Source organism: Rhea pennata, chromosome 23, assembly GCF_028389875.1.
Source record: "Rhea pennata isolate bPtePen1 chromosome 23, bPtePen1.pri, whole genome shotgun sequence".
NCBI classification, from domain to species: Eukaryota; Metazoa; Chordata; class Aves; order Rheiformes; family Rheidae; genus Rhea; species Rhea pennata.
Genome location: NC_084685.1, coordinates 6751751 through 6776639, shown reverse-complemented (window position 1 = coordinate 6776639; position 24889 = coordinate 6751751). Strand labels below are relative to the sequence as shown.

Below are 24889 nucleotides of genomic sequence, written 5' to 3'. Positions count from 1 at the left end.
AGAACACACACTACTGTAGCAGTGCAAACCATGACTGCTACAGTTTCTTTACCCATGCGCAGTCACTCCACTTTGCGTATCATTCCTAATTACTTCAAAAGCAGTATCTTGAGTGATATAAATATGCATGTGGTATTATCTCCAGTTAAAGGATGAGTCAGTATCTGAAGTTGTGGAGATGGAAGTGAAAAAAAATTAACAGAAGACAAGAAGCTCGTATCATACAAGAATATCTCATTTGCAATTAAGTAAATTATATTTTTGGTATGCAAGATGTTACCTTTTGTTTAGCAAGCACAAAAGTGAAGAAACTTTGAAAAATCAAGCAACAGAGTCTGACGCTGAAAAATATCTACAAAAACATCCACGCAGGAAGAGCAGATGAAGCTTCACAGTTACTGCTTCCAGTCTCAGGGTCAAAATGCTTTATTATCTCGTTGCCATCAGGGACCAAAAACTTGTTCTAACACACTAGTGGGAATATCTGATAAATATTGGAAACATGATACTGATTTACAAGTAACATATTTCTTTGATGGCATTTAAGCAAAGCTGATTGGAGTTGTTATCTGTGAAGCCTGGAAAATAGCACCTTCGTATTATTTAAATAAATTACATCTATCTATTCAGTGGCATTCTGCTACACATGGAAGGGAACTGACTGACTAGGATCCAAGACTGCCAGAAGTCTCTCGTTGTTATCACTGAATAATAACCCAATTCAAACCCTGCCCAGGGGAACGGTGTCTAGTCTTGTCCAGGGCACAACGGGAAGTTTCACAACACATCTTCTACGGTTTTGGGGAAAGTTACCAGAGAATTTTTTTTAATATCCTTACTTATTTTAACAGCAACTGTTTTCTTCCGATCAGGTTGTTTACCTGCAGCATTGCTTGCCCTTCTCAAAAGGTAGAACTGTGTTTTTTCCTAATAGTTACAAAGCCACCAGCAAGTTCAAGCCATGTAGTACTGATGGTGATTAGTAATACAAGGGGCACGGATAGACTTGTTTGAAAGCCTTCAGAGATTACAGAACAGCACTTACCATTAATGAACTGCAATAAATTCATCAAGAGTCAGAGGGAAGAGACATTTTACTGCAAGAACTTTATTGCACTATGTTCAAGTGCTGAATATTATGCCTACTGGACACTGTTCATAATTAAGCTCCCCCCATTTGTGTCTACACTGTATGATAGCCTGCATCGAAGTGCCTTCCTTTTTTTCCCCCTCAATTAAGACTGCCAAGTCACAGTATACTATAAATAGCACATTATAAATCAGAGTAAAACTAGGGGGAAAAATGCAAAGTTATACATATAGCATGTAAAATATTTTTTATTGTTCTTCAAAAGGGCTTGGGTTTTGGTTTTAAATCCAGCTCAACACCTTCCCCTCCAGTTCACCATCTGTCATTTGTCAAGTCCGCTTTAACTACCAGTATTTCATTTTATTAAAAACATCAACGATTTTAATTTGCAGAAACAGTTAGAACATTAGTTTCTAGTTTGTGAGGGGAAGGTAAAGGCCAGAATTAGATACTTTCAGCATTATCTACCTTCCACATGGAATCAAACATTACCACGTTATTTCCCTAATGTAGGCATTAACATCACAAACACTTTTGCGTTTCCTTTATCTATTAAAGAAATCAGGAACATTACACATCTTAAAGGGAGGAAGGAACTTATTACAACAATAAAACTTGAGTCAGGGTACAAGACAAGAGTTTTGCAGAGTGCAGTCTTTTCTAGCCATGAACCTACACACAGGCCTGTTGGCATATCTGTAAAGCAAGGGGCTTGACAAGTACCATTATATTTGCTTAAATTTATAAATCCCTTCTAGGAATAAAATTAAAAATGTCCATCACCTGTTTTCTGAAAGTGTTTGTGCAGTTATGTTACAAATTAAAAACAACTCTAGAACAGGAAGAACTCCTGTGCAGGCAGTTCACATCGCCAGCATCTGAGGTATCAGTAGGAGATGGGTACCAGTCTACACCCACTACAGGCACAGACAAAAGCCTTTGGTGCTCCATAGTAAAAGATCACAGGACAGTATGACCTTAAACCTGTATCCAGTGCCTTCAGTGGCTGCGTATTACAGACATAATGTCAAAGTGAAAGCACATGAGGTCACTAACAGGGCAGGGCACTAAGTTAACCTGTGTTTGGTAAAGCAGCCTGGTTGAAACTGCTTCTTAAAGGCTGTAAAATGACTTGTCTTGATTAATCCAGTGAGCAAATCAGTGGCCCTACAAACAGAATGCAGTGCTGGCCCCAAAATCATACATTCAGCCGCCACGCTCCGAAACCAGCACGTGTTTCCCACTCCTTAAGTTATGGTCTGTCAATGCATGTTAGGCATGTTGGTGTGCAACCAGAGATTCTCCCTCCAGAAGAGTCTAATAAAAAATAACAAGGCAATCAGTGGTTAAACTGAACTGTACATGAAGGCTAGTCTGGGAAAATACCCATATCAGGCATATATATTCATGGACCACATTTCTATGCATACTAGCTTAACCTCATACACAGTACAAATGAGACCCTCCCTCCAAGTCCTGATTTACTGTGTTCAGTAAGGCAGAGAATCTGGGCAGCAGCAAAAAGGTTTTTTTGCTTTCCTCATGACAGATAAGTTATTAAGTCTTTGCCTGAACTCCCCCTTGGTCACCTATGACAGTTTGAACATTTGTCTTCTGCTGGATAGATTTTCTATCTAACAAAAGAAAGATAATTTACCTTTCAGCCAAATTCTTTGGAGAAATACGACTTACACGCACACAAAAGCACACACATGCATGCATTCATACACACACACACACACACACACACACACACACAGTTTAAAACACTATCTCCCACCAATCAAAAAAGGCCTTTAGCAAGTTCAATAAAGATATTGAGTCTTCTGTTAAAGCCCACCAGAAAGTTCCTCATATCTGAAGAGCCTAACACCATGTGGACATACAACACAAACATCATTGAATCTCTAGCAGAATGCCCAGGTTGGGCTTAAGGCTGTCAGACTGCTCACATACAGCAACAAAAGCTCCTCCTCATTTCTGTCTGCCAGCTCTCAGCAAAGAAAAAAAAATCCAAAACAAAAAAACCCCAATTAACTCAATTTAAAAGAGTCCCATGGGAATTAACATATTAGGACCTAACTGTGGGATACTTTCCTCAAATCAAGAAAATAGCTTCTGCACAAGCCAATGCTCTGCTGGTTTTCCTTAAACATAAAATTTACTTTATTTCTTTTTTTAAAAAGTTAAAAATACAGAAGGTTCTGAAACTGATTTTCTCCTTGCAGATGTTCAAACTGCAGCCTGAGGAGAAAATAATCCTTCACTGAAATGTTTCTCTTAATTTTATTTTTTTTTATTTTTTATTTCTTAAATCATCACCACCATTAGGACAGAGGTTGAGGAGGACTGACTCCACCACTATATTGATGACGTAGTTTGATTCCAGATTCACATTTCCAGGTGCCAAGAGTCCAGAAAACAGCCATGATAAACTTCTGCCTTCGTATAGTATTTCTTTCTATTGAACACAGCAGTGACCGTTGGCATCTTTGAAGCGTAATCGCATCTTAGGTCGGTATTTCTCAAGGTAAAGCAGCTGTTTGGAATTGAAAGCTCCCCTCCTTTTCCTAAAACAAACAGAACGAAGGCTAATATCAATGGGAAAGGCATGGCTTCAGTCGCGGTATATATTCTAAAGCAGACCAGTTACTTTGTTTCAAAGCTTTTCCATACCCATAAAACAGCATTTTGGCTTGGTTCTTTATCCATTGACAGTTTGAGGAAGGATAAACCAGACCAGCACATGCCGTTCATTACCTATGTGCCAATGTTAAATCAAAATCCAACTACCAAATTTCAGCGTACTTTCTTGGATTGGGAGAGTTTGTTTCTATCACCAGCAGTACTCACTGAATAACATCAAGGTCAACCATCCCTTGAAGATGCATGTGCTACTTAATGTATTAGCTTAGTAAGACCATGACAGTCAAATAATATATAAATGATGCTCAGAAAAGAATTTAGCATAAATATGAAAGGTATTGTACCTAGAAGGAGAAAAAAGCATTTAAGAAGGAAACACACACATACATACATACACACTTACAAAAACTGTTGACACAGCATAGTTTATGGAGACAATTCGTATTTCAAGGATTATATGCAAGGATGAATTGCTTTTGCAGCAAAGTTTATTCAACATCTCTTACCTGCTGGGCTTCATTTCAAGATCTGATGTTAACACTAAAACGACAGAGCTCTACAGTCTCACCAATGTTATTTTCCAGATGGGAAATGTCAGCAGTCACCCAAACTGGATAATGCACCGTCAGGATTGCTGATGTTTGGGTACTTGCTGTAGAAGCTATTCTGCCTGGAAGCTCGATTTCACTACATTTTTCCTTGAAAGAGCAACACTTTGTCCAACTCGTGCACAGTTTTTACAAACCTAGCCTGTAAATTATCTTTTTCTAGTTCCAAAGATCTGAGTTTTGAACAAAGTCCAAAAACAAAATTCAGATAAAATTTTGAAAAACAAAATCAAGAGTCCAATGGCTTCATATGTTAACCAGGAAATTTATTGTAAATTAAGTTTAACTTACTGCCTTATAAACTGAACTGCATCTTCGTACTTCATTCCACATTCAATAAGAGCAAGTGCAACCAGGACAGGAGCCCTAAATGAGAAATCAATATTTAAGAAAGATCTGGAGAACCAATATATTGAATCCCTCAAAATACATCAAAATTAATCTATAAGAAATATTTAATTGTCTTCTCCTTAAACCTTTTCTACAAAAAGACATTTGCCTGCAGAGTATCTAATGCAAAACTCCTTTTATCAGACAGCTCTGCTTCCAGAGAACACAAACACACACACCAAAAAACAAACAAATAAGCAAACAAAAATAGCACCTTAGTGTTTGGAAAGAAACAGTAATTGTGGATCTTTATGCTTTCACATTTCACTATGGTGGAATTTCTTGCTTTGCTCAAAGAAGTCTACAGTATCTCTTCAATGCATTTTGTTTCTTATGACACTATAGATTTAGTTGCACATGAGGTGTATCTATATGGCATTTAACAAATGACTTCTACAGATTCATCTTTTTTGCTGTATGCTATATATGGAACCAGAGTTCCAGGAGCAATAAAGTAAAACTTTCTACTTTGGCGTTCTCACTTTGGAAATCAGTGAAGTGTAAAGAGTTAGCTTTTCAGATGAGCTGAAATCATAGTATGTATTAGTTTTCTATTGGACTGATGTTTATCCCACTAAACACAGTTGCCACTAGCACCTCAGCAGAGTTTTAATGGCAGTTGGACAACTTGTATTCATAATTAGAAAAGAAACAGTTCAGTAACTAGGAGAAACAACTCACACTATCACTGTCATGCTGCACCTGCATAAACAGAAGAAATTGCTTTCCAAAGGAAATAATCCGAAACCTCAAAAGCACTAAGCACTTTTGTTTTTAATGCTGTCTCTGTTTACTATAGTAAAGGTTTAATTGCCTACTACAGGTAGACAGTTCTCCAGATTAAAGCAAATTCTAGAAAACTTTTTCTTCTGCCTGAAAGAATCTGAGAACAGCAGCACAAAGGTTATTCTGCATGGAATAAACATACATTACAAATTTACGTGATACACATCAGATGGGAAGCTTCTGTGCCCTTTTGCCCGATACCACGCAAGAAACAGGAGAGTTTAAAATCATCTGAGTTACAACACGTGTTCACCTTCCTACAGCTAAACCCTTGAACAGGACCCTCAGCTAAAAATATGGCAGAAATAGATAGGTAAATCATGCTAATTGCCTTGGTTTTGTCTGGCTAGTTTTCAGTCTTAAAACATTGGCCATTTTCCCCCCATCTCTCAATTTCCCCCTACCTCTTCTTCTCTAGTGGAAGAGACTTAAGAACTTCACACACATCAGCCTGCTTACACCTGACTTTGAGTTACTTCACCTTTCTGTCTTATCATCCAGATGCCTGAGTATTAACAATCCTGTAGTTACCATAAAAATACTAGCACTTAAGCTCCACTCCTTCCTAGTTCATAGGATACACAGAACATCTAAAGATTGCCTTTGAGAATGTGAATGTAGCATTTAACTATTTTTATGTGTATTTATTTCACCCTGAAAGTAAATTCTTCCTCGAGATGGAAGTTACACTTTCAGCGACTGGTGGGGGTGGAGAAGGAGGATTCAGCCTGCATGTAAGAAATATTAGACTAACTCTACTTGCCTCTGAAATTATGCCACATAAGAAAAAACAGCAACTGAAGTGCGTTTCTTCTAAATGCATTTTTTTTGACACATGCTGAACAGAATATCCAGTTGAAAATAGGAATTAAAAAAAGTATGGCCTTAAGAAGTTGTACTGCACATGTATATTGCATTTGACAGAAAGCAAAGAGATTTTATTCCTTTAGCAGGAAGAAATCTACTTTCAATTAGTAGTGTCTCCACCTCCTCTTGTGTCATTTATGATTGACAGAAATGTCTTGAACACTCCAAATTTTTCTCTCATCTTGGAGCAGTTATGAAATTATCAGACTTCCACATCACAGTAAATTTCTTTTGCTTTACTGATACAAACTTGATTATGATACTCAAAAGTGTTACTTGGGAGGAAAGAGAAATTGGCAGTTACTCAACACCTTCCATGATCAACCTGCCAAAATATAAACAACTTACTGAAATCCAGCATAAAAACAATATAGCAGAACACCAACCTTCCCAACCCTGCAACACAGTGAACAGCAATACAGCATCCAGGCTCTTCACGAAATTTGCTTTTCAACAGGTTTAGCCAGTCATCAACTATCTGATTCGGGGGTGGTGCTCCATCATCAAATGGCCAGTCCTTTGAAGGAAAAAAGACATTAAATATAAACTTTCCTGAAGCAGATGTCCACACACAAATTTTAATCCATAATCAACAGCAAGGTAACCATATTTAAGATAAAGGAAAATAATCCACTCAGCCAAGAAGTACATATTATAGCAACAGTTTAGTAGGCAGCTTACTAGACATATGCACATCAATATCATAATGTAACACTGAGTTTTTAACAACCAGGTAGCTAGACTTTTCAATAAAATTTCAATAAAACTCTACTTTAGCATAGAATTTTTAGAAAAAAACTGCTTTTGAAATCCCATTTTATTCAAAAAATATAAAAATCAATAGATATTTCAATTAAATATTTGAAAAAATGAGAACTCTAGATTTTTGTTTGTGTTTGTATCAACCTTTTAAAATTCTGTTTGTACTGCAGATTCTGCACAGAGGAAAAGATACTTCAGAACAATTCCAATGGATCAGTTTGTCCAGATGCAACATATGGCATCCAATAAGCAAGACAGTCATAATTACCAAAGTATTTTCCAGTTAAAAATACATTCATAAGCAAAAAAAAAGAGTGCTTAGGCAAAGTCAACAACCAGAATCTATTACTTCATTTCTGCCTATAAAAGGGGTTGCCAATGTTTAAATTATCTAGGCCACACTAAATATCACTAACATGACTGAAAATCAAAATCACATGCAAGAAGCTTCCCATTTTCTCTAGACCATAGCTCCCTCCTGGAATCCATGCTAAGCGGAGTACTATATGTCCTAAAATTACGACCAAGTATAAGATGTCACATGTCTCACACTCTTCTCAGAAACAGAGAGTGCTGCAGAAAGAGCACTCCTAGGTGCAAGGGGGAAAGTGACACCTAGCAGTTACTTAGCACTTGTCATTAGTAGACTGCAACGCATATTACAAGAGAGATTCACAGCCACGCTTTCGTATTATTCAACCACCTCTCCAAATGGTAAGAAAGCTGTTCTGAAAGGAGTCCTCTCTTTCTGTCATTGGCCAAAACTATGCCTTTCAGTCAGTATCTTGAGAACAGGTAACATGAAGAAATTAAAGATTATATAGAAACCCAACAAGCAAAGGAAGGTGAGAGAAACACTAAACTTTCCATTCTAAAGTACACTTACTGCCACCCTGACATTTCCTGTGGAGTAAGCAGTGATTCTTACAGAAGATCTCAGCTAAAAAGCATCTTCTAAATATGTTAGCAATTAAAACCTGCAAGGTGCAAATCCACACTGCAGAACTACAGGTTTAGCTCAGTTGGTTAGAGTGTGGTGCTGCTAATGCCAAGGTCAGGGGTTCAGTCTCCGTATGGGCTATGTTGAGGGTTGGACTAGATGATCTCCAGAGGTCCCTTCCAACCTTACCATTCTATGAACTACAAAAACAAAAAGCTTCAAATTACTAAATAACTTTGTGATTAATTCAGATACAAGAAGTCTGAACCTAAAGAATGTAGAGAACATCTTTTTAAAGGAAATGGAAATTAAAAACATTTGGGACAAAACAGCAAAATAAAAGGCTACAGAAACAAGATTATAAGGTAAAATTTGTGCTTCCTAGTATAAGTCTTTACGTAAGTTTTCACTCAAGCACACATTACTAGCAGTATTATTTTAGGACCAGCGTCTTCCACTGTCAGGAAAAGATGTATGGGCTGTCAAGATACCGGGCATTACCTTTTGCAACACATTTACTTTTGAATTGGACTTGCAAAGAGCAGAATTCACGTATCAGCTCTATAACTTAGTTTAAATTAAATTCAAATTATTTCCTTCAGACTCCAAACATACAAGATTACTATATTACTTTAGGTTACTTTACGCATCATATCCACATAACTCTTGTGCTGGTTGGAATTAATAGCAATCCTTATTTTCCAGAGAGCACCACTTTACCATTACTGATAAAACACTGATATTAAATCAGAGCTGATAAAACACTGCTGCATGTGATACTGCATAAAACGTGACGCAGAAATAATTCTGGGACTGTAACTGTAGCAAAGTTTTGCAGTTTTTCTCCTGATTATGAGTTCTGTCAACATCACCTCAGAACTCCTGTCAGGCAGCACAGAAAACAAACTGCTAAACTCCAAGACCAAAATAGTCATTAATAACCAGAATGATGCACTGAGCTTGTACAAACAGAAAATGTCTCTTTTGTGTCACTCTCCAGAAGCATGATAGGCAAGAAAGAGTTATTCTTATTTACCCTTTATCTAGGGTAGCCCTGCTCAATAGAAGAACAACTCTGGGTTTGTCCATCAGCAGTGACAGCAGGATTAGCAATGCAGAACGGAGATAACCGAGAAGCAGCAACAGAACTTTAAGGTGACAAAGACTCCTTTCTTCAAAATCTACACCGAGCTCACTTGCAGCTCAAATTACAGTGGCAAAACACTCACAGCACAATGACCAATGTCTGCATGTGAGGAGACTGTTGCTATCAGTGTAGAACTTTCCCACCTTCAAGCACCAGAGTCCGTGGTTACAAGATAAATACAGGTGCAATGAGTTGACATCCCTAACATGAGCATTCTTGACTGCTTGCTAGCATTAAAGCGGTGGTTGTTCTGGTAAGTCTAGAGGGCACATAGACACCTTCCCCCCTCTCCTCTCCCCCCCCCCCCCCCCCAGAAAAGGATCCACATCTGAACAGTAAATGAAATTTTGATAGAAGTAGAATAGTGAAAGGTGTTTTAGACCCTTAGGGCAAACAAACCTATTACAGTCTCTTTGGTCACCAGCTAGCCAGCACAAAAATAACTTTAAAGAAAACCAATTGCTGTTTTTCTGAAGCAACATTCATATGCAGACAAAACCTTACACAGGAACATAACTATGAGAACTGCACAGAATCCTACAGAAACTAAATCCATCTCCACCTCCTGTCTCCCTGATTTAATCCCTGTTGATAAACACGCGTATGCAATACTACTACTTCAAACACGGTACATCTAATTCTCTAGTTTCTCACTACACCATCTGCTAATGCAACTCTCTCGCTGCCACATTCTACTCACCCTGCCAGTATATTATTCTGTATCATGGCGTGAAAGCAGGCTTTGCTAAAATGTTCTCAGTTTCAGGGGTTTTGCTAGGCTTTTGACCTCAACAGTTTTAAAATAGACACTAATCGCTCTGAGGCTGTGTGTTTAATCTTCATTATTTTTACAAGCAAATATTAGCTTTAAATAGTGATGTGTTATTTTCTCAGCCAGCTGGTAATTCAATACCATTTCTGCACAGAACAGAATGCTATTTTGAAAAAGCATGTAATAATAGGAAGGAGAAGCTATGTAGGGGGTGGTCATGTTGATTACTACTTAAAGTATCAAAATGCCATTACAATACAGTAAATTTTGAATGCAATATCATGACTATCATGACTGTGATCATCTGGATCAATGATAACACAAACAGTAAACCTTCTCTTGTCACCTCGTTTCCTGTTACCCTTTACGGGTGCCTAGTGGATGCGTGCTCTGTACTGCTTTGCCTTCTGCAGCAATAGAATACTAAGAAAAACTGAACCACACTGAATGCAGACAGGTTGGCTGGCTGAGGCAAATGTGTACAGACACAAGACACTTGTATGCATTACTCAAAGTGAAAGGCTCTCCAACAGCACGGCCCTTAGCAGAGTTGGCTGAAATACCATTTCTAGAATTTGAAAAGCTTCCTCAAAAAATGGTTTCAATTCTAACCAACACCAAGTTTCCAAGTTTTCAAAATTTCTTGAGAATCAAAATCCCCCAAATATTTCAGAAGTGCCTGCTCCAAAGCAAAGAGCACTCCCATGGCTCCTGCACTGCCCAGGGAACAGGGCCATGGCATTCCTGTCGGTTTCACTCACAGCTTGCCAGGATGCCAAGGTCAGCTGGCCCCAGCCAGGCTCCCGGCAGAGGTGGAGCCCTGGGAATTTGGCCTAAGGCTTCTAGGAAGGATTCAAATCTCTGCACTATCACAGAAACATAAAAATACTCTAAGCTCCAGCTTAAACCAGGGCTCTGAGGGCTCCCACACCCTCTTCTGTAGATCTAAGAGAACAGAAGTTTAATCCTTCTTATCTATTCCAATCTTAGGACCACTAAAGCTAGAGGTTTCACAGCAGCGTGCCTGAAAACACAGTGATGCCCAACTCCAGGACAGCTCCTAGACTGAATAAAAACGCTATTCCAGAGCGACAGCCCTAGGAGCCTGGAAGCCTCAGAATGACTGATTTTCCAACAACATAGAGGCACACTTGGCTGCCTACAACTGAAGTAGGTGTTTACTAGGGCTGGGAGCCAAGAAATCTGACTGATCTGTATGTAGAAGCCAGATATACCAGAGTAAAAGTTTTCCTCCTTATGGAAAATTGTAAAAGTATTCCTCCAACTGTGCCATAGAAATCAAGAAGCAAATGGAGGCCTGACTATCTGCAACAGGAAGGCAAGACGCAGTTTCTGGCATCACAACAGAGATTAGTCACTCAGTAAAATAAACTGATCATATCTGACACACCATAATAATTCAGAAGTATTGCCTGGAAAAATACCGCCTGCAAACTTAACATGCACACACACCTATTAAAAAAAAACTCCCTTAAGACATCAAGCAATACTAGATGATGATACAGTCAGACAGCCATTGCATAATATTAACTATGAGTAGCAGTTATGGAATTCCACCTGCTGAACAGGGAAGACGCCAAAAGTCATACTGCTTTTACAGTCAAGCAGTGATGAGGCTACTGATATTCTACTATGGCAGCCAGTGGAAGCCTTGGTTTTATGCAAAACAAGTAGCCTATCAACATGTCAGCTATAGTCTCAAAAGGTGGAACTTTTTGACTGAGAAAAAGAAAGGAGTTTTATCTTCACTCTGAGACAGTCAATGGTAAAGCCAAGAAGTGCTACGCCTAGGGAAAAAAAATACTAAGTTGTATGAACTGCAAGGCTGAATAGGCTGTAAGTTCTACGAATTCACATCAGATTATTAACACAGTCACTAAAAGGCAACAAAAATATCTTAACAAATCTAGAAATCCAAGAATAGAAATTTCTATTCTAACTGAAATGCTTGGTCCGTAGCAATGAATCTGCAAGTATGTTTCACAGAATTACAGTTAAGTTTCTCAAAATCACCTTTACCTGACGCAGGGAAATCACACAGCTTTTGGCCAATCTGAGAGAAATCATGGCATTATTGAGCCTAAAACATTAGGGCCATCTGCAGTCATTTGTAGACCAGTGTGTTGGGGTTTTTTGTTTGTTTGTTTTTTGGGTTTTTTTTTTTATTTTTTAAAAAAGTTTTAGACAGTTTTTAGAGGCAACTCACTAGAACCTGGATTCCTTCTTTTTCAATAGGAGCTTGATCGTAAGTGGCATCACAAACTCGCACCAAGGTTGTCACTCCGTACTTCTTCAGCTCCTTTAAGAACAAGGAAAATGTGTGAGCACACTGATAGAGTAAGAAATTAAGGAATTTTCTCAATAGCTACAAAACTAATCATACTATACTGAGTCCGCAGTATTGCAATCATTCCACAGGTCCAAGGAAACTAGATAATGAAGCAGCAAGGGCCAAATCAGAAAAGAGTGTTTATGGTCTATATAAGGCCAAGGGTTCCAAAATGACAAGAATAAATGTGAAATACCTCTGAAATATTCTTCTCTAGAAAAAAGCCAGAGCGGAAAAAAAATGCATATATATAAGAGCAAAATGAAAATAACTGCTTATACTCTCCATGTACTTTCTTCTTCTCTTTAAATAGAAGCATGGAACTGCTTGCTTCAGCCAGTGTTGACATTTTGAGGCAGGGAGGAACAGAACACGCACCACCATACTCTAGCTTCCTTGTAATGCACTATAAGTAGCACATTGTGCTAGATAAATAATCAGGAGATCAAACAAAAACTGTTCCAGCTCACTTTGAAGGTTCATACAGCAAGCAGAATTTCCTCTCATGTTTGGGCTGAATCACTTGACTTTTAACAATTAGCAATAATAATATCTATTCCAGACTCAAGACTCCTGAAGAGTCTTGAGAGAAATAATGCATAATAATAGGGGGGGGGGAATAGAGAGACCAAAAGAATGCAAGTTTCAGACAAAATTAACCATTCACATATAAGTGGTTCATGGTGAAGAGAATGTTGCTAAATGACGGAAATCTTAGCAGCTGCAGTCAGACATCAGTATCAAATGACAAGACCTCATTAGAATGAAAAAGACCTACATATGCAAGATAAGAGTCCTCTGGACTAGACTAAGGGCACGAAGACTAGGGTACAAAGATATAGAAGATGTGGAACAAACTAGAACGCAGAAATAAGCTGTACTAGTATTTCGCTGATGATACCATCTGTTACTTTTTCAGAAAACTGAATGTTAAATTCTGCAGTATTTAAGACCTCAGTGTCAGTATGATACACTGCCCACTGTAAGTGGCTCTCTTCCCATAATTAGACCCAGGTGGATGTCACCTTTAATGGACAAATTTTAACACCTGGTATCTGACTATGCTGGGACTGGGAGGACAGTTTGAGAAAACATTCCCATAAGTTAAACAACAGTTTTTGAGCATTGTATTAAATTACTCTAAGGGCCAAGAAAGATCAGAAACCAGTTACTGTTAGAACATGCAGTCCTTCAGAAACTTGGACAAGAAGGACGGCAAGGGGTGCCTCCATCACAGTTAAAGAAATGGAGGATTTGAAAAACGTCGTCAGTAGATTCTCTTCCCATACTGTCAGGAGAATGCGAACAATATACTACAGAAAAAAAAGTAAATTTCAAGTAACATGCAAAATACATTCAAAACTTTGTGAACAACAGGTGTGAAGAATAACTGTTTTGCACTTCTTTAGAAACTTTCAGCATATAAGAAAAGGGTGATACTTCAATTGGCTGCCTTACCTCTGTGAACTTGTTGAGGGTTGCATTGGTTGGGTTGTGAGTGATCAGGAAACGCATATTCTCATAGGTAATTTCCACTGGGGCTGGACGGTTCATAATGGCAAACAAAATGTGTAAGGGGCAAAAAAAAATTCAATAACTTTTGAAATGCTTCACAGCAGAAAACATTAAAAAGACCACTAAAATGCCTGGGATTGATCAGAGCTTGCTTTGCCGTGTTTGTTCCTTAAAGACTTCACTTCTAGAAAAGCAGGTTTGCTTTAGAATCCACTTGCCTTCAACTTAGGCCTCAATTACTGCAGATGGTATCCTTCAGACTCCAAAAATTCTGACTACATGCAAGACTAGGCAGCCTGTTCTACATTTAGGCACTGGTGAGGCAAAAAAATAAGGGCAGATTTTCTCTCCACTTCGTTTTCTTGACGCTTAGTTTTGCTAGAGTCAGTAAAAGGAATATGCTTCCAATATGCAAAAGATATCCCATATATTTGAGAGTGTTCACTGTGTCTGGAGTCTTCAAGGCAAAGTAATTATGGCACGTAAAACCCCCTGCACCCAGCTCACTTGTCAGCCAGGGTGCTGTGCTGGGCCTGGCAGAAGTCTGCCCTCACACTCAGAATCGCCATAAATGTGCGCCGTATATTCCAACAGAACACCTAAAGAGAAGAAAAATATCATGTAAGAGGAATCATTGTTTCTAATTCCAGAAACACCAAACACCAGCTCTCCTGAAAGTTAAAAATATTTGTAGTGGTTAAGGACTAAATTCTTTTCAAAACTAGTTGATACAAACGTAATCACACCTTTTAGTACAGTATGAAACAACATTTATTTCTTATTTATCAATAATTCTGATCAATTAAAATTTTAGACTTTTGTTAGCCATTGTACTTAGAGCACCAGTAATAGTGAACAGTTCTAGCAAAGTCATAAAAAAGCCATATACAAAAAATATATATATATATATATAAACAGAAACCCTTCGATAAGTGTATAACTGCCATATATTAGAGCTTTTGTTGGCACGGGAATTTCACCAACATCACTGTATCACCAAACTGCAGACAGGCCCAGCCATTTGGGAGAGGAGACACCATCCACTAGAAGTCATTTCAAAAGCAACTTTTAATCTTTCCCAATCTTATCTGTGTTTGCAAACAGGGGCATTAAGATAGTGGCAACTTCCAACCTTAACACATATGATTCAAAATACAGATGTTTCAGCAACATCAGTAAAAGATGCAATAAGGTAATTTTGCCAGGAAGTTCAGGGAGATTAAAATGTAGCTAACCTGAACTAGCTTAAGTGGGAAGATTTAAGGCTGAAATACTAGAGTAAGCAATATGGCTTTCAAGTTGGTTGAAAGGTTGAAGAATCTTTTTTTTTAGATCATTTTTAATCTACATTTTTATAGCAGAACTTGTCTGGAAGATACTAGTGAGAACTTTGAGAAAGCAAGGCATCATGACAGTAGACTGAAATTTAACTTCAGTTATTTTTCATTTTCTGCAATGTCACAATACAAACTCTTATATGTTTTGCAAAATTCTCTAGCAAACAATAAGTAGGCCAGCAATTTATCACTTATTTTGAGAAGTCAGAATAAAATGATCTTCACTACTCCCTTAGATGTGCAAAGTTGACTTAAAGAGCACCAAACTTTCACCTTTAAAGAAGGGAACCAGCTTTCCTTTGGGAGAAAAAAATAAATTTAGCCAAAATAGTATAATCTGCTTCAGAATAATTCATTATCAGAATAGACCTTAAATTGAAGGAAATAAAGTATGTAAAAAACAGGAGGCCAAAAAATCATTGCAGATACACACACACACACACACAAATACAAAAGCTTTAAAAGTATTTAAATAAAATCCAAGTTACCATCCAGAAATCAAACCTATAACTTCAATTGAAAGCTCAGTGTGGCACTCTCAAATGGATATAATTGGGAGGGGGGGATAAATAAATTAAGAAACACAAAACCATGCCCTGGAAGTTCACACCCCAAACTTCTGGTGCTATCCACATTTTAATGAGACCCTCATTTTAAAACGGTCAAATTAAGTACTACAAAATTATCTTTTTCACTGACATGAAGTCAAAAATCACCCAAAGAACAGCAATTATTTCCTTAAAGAACTTTTTCAATGCCAAAAAATACATTAATTAGATTGCCAGAGGCAAGAACAAAGATGTTTTCAATAAATTCCCTCGACCTTAATGCAGTTCTTACTGAGTGCCTGAAACACAAGTTTCAAAATGAATTCCAGAATATTTTATCAGTTTAATGATTATAGGATTAAGTCTCACCCCAGATGGAAGAGTTCCATCTAAATGCATCATTTCAAATCCTTACATTTGTCAATTCTTGCATATTTGTCACAACTTTTTCTCATATATACTACAGTAACTCAAAGGATTGTTAAAATGTATTACAGTCTGCTGTAGCTATGATGCATCAAGAATAGCATAACTGAAGTTACAGCATTCACATGTGTCCCAGAGCAGTGAATCTTTATGCAAGAAAGTCATCTTTCTGACAAATAATGGGTTTTTCCCACCTCCCATTTAAATGTGTACTCAGTCACCTGACAGCTTTCTGGATAGCTGCATGAAGAATTACATTACTATGGAATAGTCAAAAGATTAACTTCTTTACTTTTGAGAACCTAAAAAGGTCAATTAAAATAAGAAGTGAGCAAAAGATCTTGGTATAGGAGATCTAAATTTGAATCCAGAGAACCAGAGGTTTATAGCATTATCAAAGCACAAAGTCTCAAGGGGGAAGAATTATTTTGTCAGATTTAAACAACTTCTTTAAACATTTTTCCTGTCAGCACTGATCATGTGATTGAAAGGGCCTCATCCAGTGCTATCTACACTGTGAGTTGCATCAAGTACGGTCATTGAGGTTATACTTCTCTTCCTTCAAGCCAATCAAAGAGTTAATTGCTATTTAATTATTTTTAATCTGTTTTGTAAAAACCATTCATCAGGTCATGAATAAAGAACACAGGGAGACAGTATGTTCCAGTAAATCAAGCATGGCACTAGGAGTCACCAGCTCCCAGATCCTACCCACAGTTTGGTGACTGCTCATGGTCCAGCCTTGGCCAAGCCCCTTTCAGTAGCTCAGCTTGTCTGCAGAACAAGAATGATATCATCTTGCCTTCCCCTCAGGAATATTACAAGGATGTTTAATTAGCTAATAGCTCAGAAGTGATTAAAAATGTAAAGCACTGTATTTAAGCATGAAAAATGATTTCCAGAAGGGTAAGACTCTTAAAAGTTTATATAGCACATAATCCTATTTTTAAAACAATTTGGTTAATGACACATATATTCCTTCCTCCTATGACCTTCAACTGCTATACACCATAAAGCTAAATAAGAAAAATCAGGTTTTAAATTATGAAAAACAGGAAAAATCCTATTATCTGTAACTTCTGATCTCACCAAGTAAATACTCTCAAATTTCTTCTTCCCTGTTAGGGCTAGCAATGCAAGTTTGCATTTAAAAATCCCAAGAGAACTGAGTACTTGTTATGGCTGATTATGATAAATAGTAACTATGTGCATGTACAATATGAAACAAGAAATAATATTTCAGCCAATTAATCTTCAACTTTTTTTTTCTTAGAAAGTGAGATAGAATATGGAGAGAAACCAAAAAATTACTACGTTTTATTTGGTTGGCCTCAGAAAGGGAGGAAAAGTATCTAACACATCAGCACTACAAATGAGGTGAAATTACTCCATTAGAAACCAGAAGAGGAGAAAAAAACAGAGATAGCAGCACAAACAAGTCAAGTAATAACAATTCTTGCATCAGAGAAGAACTAGATATGCTTGAGAATTAGTTTCTGATATTGTTCAGCTTAATCATCAAGGATTAATCATCAATCAAGATGTCTATCTACACATTCAAATTTAGTGAACTGTGACAGTCCCTGCACCTATGGAGAGAGTTATTTTAAAACTAACAGTGAGCAGAACCACCAGACTGCATCAGCTCCCCACCCTTCACACTTACAGAGTCTTATATGAGGAGAGCACATGATAAAGCCTAATGAGGCCAATTTGAGAAGAGTATCATTCAAAATACCAAGAATGTGCAAGAATGTGCTTAAAAATGTAAGCAAGGAACAGGCCTTCTATTAATCACGCACATTTATTTGTTTGTATGTGCTAGTTAACTAATTTAGAGAAAAGAGTTAAATGAATTCCTGACTTGAGAGAAGCTTCACTTGTGATTGCCTTAAGCATTAAAGCAACACACCTATAATATCCATCTCCAGTGGCTGCCTAGCCTATCATCGGATTGACTTCTAAATTCAGTACTTAAATTGGGCAAATCATTTACTGTTCTGTATTGATCCTGCACAAGTTAGCGAAGCGGTTCTATTAAGAAATAAGTAACAATATCGTAAGGTATTCCTACCTTCACCATCTCCTTCAAACATGCATTTAGAAGTGCTTCCTTTGCTACACCAAGACAGTTGAACAGCTTGCAACAGCTGCAGCTTCCAAAGATTGCAAAACAGAGATACCTTTAGAAAGGTCACTTGGATCACCTTTCAAAATAAGCCAGTGTACAGGATGCAAAGCAAAGCCTGCTAATTTGTCAGTCGATATTAAAAGGATACTTTAGTTTTTTTTTTTTTTTTTTTTTTTTTTTTTTTTTTTAAAGACCAGTATTTTGAAACTGCCTCAACTGATTCTGTTCATGGAAATCTACATTTGATATGTTAATGAAGTTACTTAATGAGCTCCTGAATTTTTCTCCTTTTCCTCTTCTATAAAACCCCTTTGTGTTTTGTATTTATACACAAGAAATTAGTGTGACAGTGCACTGGACAGTACAAAATTTGATCCTAGAAAAATTACAATTCTGGTATTACCCTGCAGCCCAGCTTGACTCTTCCTGATTTCACATTTCACTTCCTTTTCCTGTATTGCCCTGCTAAATGAGCTACATTCCATCAATAGGCTGTCAAAAAGGTCTTGAAGAGCTGCTTCTTCTGGAAGCAAAAGGCACTCTTCAAGTGACAAAATCCATCAAGACCTCCAAAATTAGTCAACCTTAAAACAGCAGAAACATTAATAAACAGTAAGGCAATTATCTTTTCTAAAACATATTTTCTCTGTATACAGAGAACAAATTCTGTAACTAACGTTCTTAGGAAAAAAAAATCTTGAACAATCTCTGAAGGAAGCTTGTTCAGAATGACACGTGCCTAGAAAGGGGTGAGGTCAAAAATTCTACTGTTCCACCCTATCCACCCCCGCCTCCAAGCTCCCTCCCAGTTTGCTGACAAGTTCTGCTGGTGACTCATTCGTTTCCTTTTGCATTAACCTAGTCACTCTGTCCTAGGCCTTAAACTCAGCAGCAGCAGATAGAAATCTGCCTCAGCAAGATTTTTTTTTTTAATCTCAATTTACATGTGAAACATCAGGAAAGAGTAAGAACTGTCAGACAGACCTAGTAAGACTACTCAGTCAGAGACTAATCCTGCATCAAAATTCTTTTGAGTACTTAAGAAGTTATCTGCCTTCCCTAAATTTGGGTGAGATCAAACCATTAATAATCAACACAGGAATCAATGCATGGAGAATATCATCTTGGCAAGTTCAGCAGGGAGAAGTGATTAGATACTCCATCAACTTTTTCAAAAAATTTTTGATATGTGTGCTTTGCGTTACAGATCTTTTCTGAGAGATAGAACCTGTTTTGTAATTTAAAATGCTGTTCTGACATTTATGATTATTGAACACTTTCTTCACCCACCATTTGTTTAAAAAAAATTTAGAAGGAAGATCAATTTGAATGTCATTTACATACCATAGCCAAAAAATTTAAAGATCCTAAGACTATAACTGTTTGATCAGTCAAAACCAAAAGGCCCGCTAAGAAAAAGGAATTTAAAGTTTATTATCCCCTTGTATTAAGTCACAGAATTATATTTGACTTTAAATACATAAAATAATAAGTTACTTTAGAAAACATTTTATGATTATGTAAGTGATGCTAACAGCTCATTCCTAAAAGCAGAATGCAGTTTTCTAAATTGTCAACTGTTGGTTTTTGAAAATACGGTTCTGATAATCATATTCCCTGACAACTCAAATTAAATATTCTTCTCACATTTAAGATGAAGTAACTAAAAAAAAAAATCATTAACAAGTCAAACTGGACTTAAAAGCAATTTCAAATCACATAGCAACAAGGATGTTATTCAATTAAGTTAGAGTCGAATTACTTGCATCTTACTCATCTCAGTTCTTTGAATTTGCCATGTACCTCTGCTGGAAAAATGACTTAGTGGAGAGCTGGCTTCTCTCCCATGCTCCTGTGGCAGTTAAATTCAGTCTCGCCACTGAAACTTAAGCTTACTGATAAATTTCACTGCACGTCCACAAAGTCTCAGTTGTTAAAATTCACAGTCAACTATTTCAAAAATAGCTAGACTCTCAGTGTAAGAGATGGAAAAAAAATTTACTTTTTATTACAGAAAAGAGAGAAACAAGGGGTAACAAAACAAAGCTGCACATAACAGTGACCTGAATGGAGACAGCAATCCAATGTATCAAGCATTATAACACACAAAGGGATCAAGAGATTTAAGACTCCTGCATCCTTTCACAATTAGTTCAAAGAACCACAACATGATACTGAAGTCAACAGCCACTATAAAGGTATTTTATACTCTTACGATATACATCAGCCAGATACTGTCCTAAATAGATGCCAGGCTGATCTAGCACAGTAACTCACATGTGCCAAAGAGAGTAACTTCTACCCTAGATTCTCAAACCATTAGGTCTGTTTTTCAGTGTTTAGACAGAGCAATTTTAAACCTTCAACTCTTTCACAGGCAAATAAACTTCCAAATGAATCCATTACAATAGACGATACACAGCAAGTATAGCTCCTCTCTCCTACTTCAACAGCGGCGTTTTACCGACACATTTTCTCCTCTAAAGATATTAGCAAAATTAAACAACTTGTAACATTTACAGAAATTATCTGACTGCACCACAACATCTAAAGAGTTGTGTTTTCAGCTATGGATGGTCTGTGTTAATCCAACAGCAGAAATGTGCCTTTACACGAACAACACACAGCCCAGTCCTCTCTAGGCCTGTGCATTGGTCCATCCTCCCTCGGAGGCCTCACAACAGTTAACCAAGACAACATTCCAGAACAGGGCAAAGTACAGAGGCAAGAGCGATGAAACACGCTACGTTCACAGTTCAACTCTGCTCTGATATAGGAAGAATGTTTAAGTACTACCATGTGAAAGAGAAAGATGGGTATTTACAGGTAACTAATTCTGAAATCAACCACCTATGCTTATTAGAGAGGTATGCAAAAACATTACAGTAAGAACCCTGTCTTGTAAGGCCACCTACACTCCTGGTTGTGCATCTGTATGTACACAGATATTTACTCCAACCTTAACTCACAAATGAGACACATTATTTCTTTCCAACAGTTGAGTTCATTAAAGCTAAGCATTATATGTTGAGTCATAAAGAGATAGTTTTCTGGTTGTTGCTGGTGGTGGGTTTATCTTTTTTTCTTCTTTAAATACTAACTGCAGTTCTGAGTCAGAACCTGGTTGGTTCATTTTGGGGGTTTTGAAGCTAGTTTCCATTTATACAGTAGCCTTTAAAAGCCAACTCTCTGCTTTACTCCTCTCATATTGAAAGCAACATGCACACAGCCAGCCTGAGAGAAAAAGGAGATCGTGACTAATCACACCAAGGAACCACGAGGAATCATCACAACAGAGTTGAGGCCTCTTCTATGACAATCTCTGTACTGCAACACCCCCCAGCCTACTACCCCTGCTATGCTCCACATCCAAAACTTCCAGCTCTCAATAACTACATTTCCCCATCAAAGCTTTCCCTTACAGGCAAACCACAGCCCCTTGCAGTAAGTACCAAAGCCTGTCTCAGGCCTTCCTAAGGTCACTCTTACACCAGTACCTTCAGCAACACCAGTACTTTCTTTAGCTCCTCCTTTGGTCAGGCCAGACTTCCTAAACTCCCCGCTTCTAACCCAGGCAACTCCAAATCCCACGGGGCAGCCCTGTATAGACACAAATTGGCCTCAACGTTCACAGCCCTGCCCCCACTCAAACCCTAGGAAAACCACCACATCCTGGACACCCTTCCTTTCCAGCCCCACCTCCCCAGCCTGAACATCATCCCCATAACATTGCTGCCAGCTTTACCCCTTTCCATCTTCCAGTCCAGAAATCCACACCGCAGAAAAAAAAATATATCTTTTTATCCTTTACAGACAACCCCTGGGCTAAACACAAGGGAATCTTCCCTTCCCCCAAAACACCTCCAATCTTTGTCCTCTTATCCTCCCCTGCATAAACTTCTGCAGCATCCCTAAGGCCAAGAGACTCTCTTCAGTCCACCACACACACAAGAAAGTCTCTCTCCTCTCTAATAAACCCCTCTGAATCCCCCCCCAGTGCCATTTCAGGTACAAGCAAGATACCCCCAATCATCCCAAACCAACTCCCCCAAGGTCTCCCAATCCTCCCACTATCGCAGCCCTATTGGCAACGGACTCCTCTTCAACCACTCCTCTAGCCCAGGTACAAGCCAAACTTCCTCCTCTAAACCAGCCCTTAGAGGTTCACTCATCCCAGCCCCAAGAGTAAGAGAGAGAACCCCCACAAACCAGCCCGAAAGGCCAGGAGGGATGCCACAAACCCACCCAGCTGTCCAGGTGATGGAAAGACCCTCCAAACCAGCCTCACAGGTGAAAACAGACCCCCAGAAAATAGTCCAACTCCACAGGCAAGGACTACTCTTCTAAAACCTGCCACACAGGCCAGAGGGAATCCCACACACCCATCAGCCCCAGAGGGAAAGGGGACTCTACACACCCCCAGGCCAGGGAGGAACCCACAAACAAGCCCCAAGAGCCAGCAGAACTCGCTCAGGCCAGGAAGGATTGGCCAAGCCAGCCCCACAGGCCAGGGGACAGCCCCAAGACCAGAAAAGACCCCCCGCCAAACCAACTCCTCATGCCAAAGGGAACCTCCTAGGCCAAGGAGGACACCCTGAAGCCAGAGGAAACTCTCAAACCAGAAAGGACCCTTCAAACCAGCCCCACAAGCTAAGGGGAAACTCTCAAGACCACGCAGGACCTTCTTAAACCATTCTCTTATGCCAAAGTGAACAGGAAAGACCCCCAAACCAGGAAGCACCCCTAAAAACAGGAAGAACCCTCCCAAAGCAGGAAAAAAAAATCAAACCAGCCCCTCAGGCCAAAGGGACTCCCCAGACCAACCCCACAGGCCAAAGGGACTCCCCAGACCAGGAAGAACCCCCCAAAACCAGCTCTGCAGGCCAAAGGGACTCTCCAAACCAGGAAGAACTCCCCCAAACCACTCACGCAGGCCGGAGAAACCCCTGGAGCACGAAGGACACCCCCAAAGCAGCCCCTCAGGCCAGGGGGACCCCCGCAGCCGAGCCCCAGGGGCCGGGGGGGTGCCCAGCCCCCCTCCCGCCGCCGGGCCCGCCCCGGGGCGGGGGCTCGGGCCTCACCCGGCGCCCCCCGGCTCCTCCCCGCGGCGGCCCCCTCACCCTGGGCATTGAGCGCGTCGGCGTTCGTCCGAGCGGGCCCGGCGCCTCCCACACACCGGGCCAGGGGCAGGGAGAGGGCGGGCGGCGGCAGCGGGCCGGGCCCGGCGGCGGAGGGGCCCGTGACTGAGCTGGACCGGGCTCGGCTCGGCCCGGCCGCGCGGAGAAACCCGAGAGCCCGCGCGCCGCCACACGGCTCGCCGCGCACAGGCCGCCTCCCTCCCCCTGCCCGCGCGCCCCGTGGTACGGCCCGCGCGCCCGCGCGCTGATTGGCACGGCCCGCCCCACACCCACATCCGGCAGTGGTACGGTCCGCCCCAGCTCCGCTCGCCCGGAAGCGCCCACCCGCCGCCGCCGCCGGGGGGGGGGGGGGGGCGTGGGAGAGGGAAGCACAGCCCGGCAGCGGGGCAGTTGGCGCTGGGACGCTCCCACCGCCCCTTCCGCACGCCTCGTCCTGCCCTTCGCTTGGGAGCAGCCAGTTTCGCCTCCCAATGGTACAGAAGAGTCGCTGCCTCGGCCTCGCTGGTGTTGGAACAGTCCCACTCTCCCCCCCCCCCCCCTCCCCCGCGACGGAGCTGGCATTGGTACAACCCGCTTCCCCATGCTAGCGCCCCCGCTCGGGCAGTGCCGCGGCTCCCCCGAAAGCGGATGGGGCGCTCGGGGGCGGCTCGCCCGGCGGGGGGCGAGTCCTGCACAGCGCAACCGGCGTGGCCGCTCCCCGCCCCGCGCGGCCCCGAGCAGCACCCCAAAACACACACACACGCACCCCGCTTCGACCCCACGTGCGCACGGCCCCTTCCACGCCAACATCCCCCCCCCCCCCGCCGTCGCCGCGCACTGGTACAGCCCGCCCCCCCCCCCGCAAGACGCAGTGGTTGGGGCCGCCCGGCGGTTCCCACGGCTTCCGCTTCCGCCGCCCCCCGGGGCGAGTCCGCCAACGCGCCGCGGGCGGGCAGCAGCGACTCCCTTGGGGGGGGGGGATTAGTTTATAGCGAAAACTCTGCAAATGCCCCCGTTTCTGGTCTGCGAGCGTTTCTGCCCCTCTTTCAAACGGGACGTTCCCGCGCTGCGCGGGGCGGATCCGAAGCCGCGGGCCCGTCGGCAGGCTGCGGCCCGGGCTGCCCGCGCCGCGCGGGGGCTGAGCGCTGCCCCGGTTCGCGTGCTGTGCGCGGAGCGCGGTGTCTCCGTGCTCAGAGCGGGACGGGAACGGGCAAGAACAAAGCGGCCTGGGGAGGGCGAGCAGGTGCCCAGCCAGCTCGGGGCGCCCGGGGCAGGGCAGCACAGCCTGGAGCAGGTTCACACGGCCAGGGCGGCCCTGACCCCCGCACAAGGTGAAACGAAATCAACGAGTGACCCAGTGATCCGCTTCCCTGAGGGCAGGCGGAGCGCCGGATACCCGTGACTCAGAGTTTGGTCTGAGCAGGATCCTGACCCTTCTCACAGCCTGGGCTCTGCGC

General features: G+C 41.0%; 1 protein-coding gene across 2 annotated transcripts; it reads right to left on the bottom strand.

Moving 5' to 3' along the window:
• Nucleotides 1–1320: 1320 nt before the first annotated feature.
• On the bottom strand, nucleotides 1321–23643 carry PTP4A2 (protein tyrosine phosphatase 4A2). Of its 2 annotated transcripts, none has more exons than XM_062594106.1 (6): nucleotides 23436–23643; nucleotides 13817–14472; nucleotides 12236–12328; nucleotides 6774–6904; nucleotides 4636–4710; nucleotides 1321–3660 (listed from the first exon to the last, which is right to left on the bottom strand). In XM_062594106.1, the coding sequence occupies exons 2-6, from the start codon at nucleotides 13910–13912 to the stop codon at nucleotides 3552–3554; spliced, it is 504 nt and encodes a 167-aa protein (XP_062450090.1). In that variant the 5' UTR covers nucleotides 13913–14472; nucleotides 23436–23643; the 3' UTR covers nucleotides 1321–3551. The 2 variants fall into 2 exon arrangements, with proteins under 2 accessions (XP_062450090.1, XP_062450091.1); XM_062594107.1 differs by lacking the exon at nucleotides 23436–23643 and adding an exon at nucleotides 23245–23346.
• Between the last annotated feature and the right edge of the window lie 1246 nt (nucleotides 23644–24889).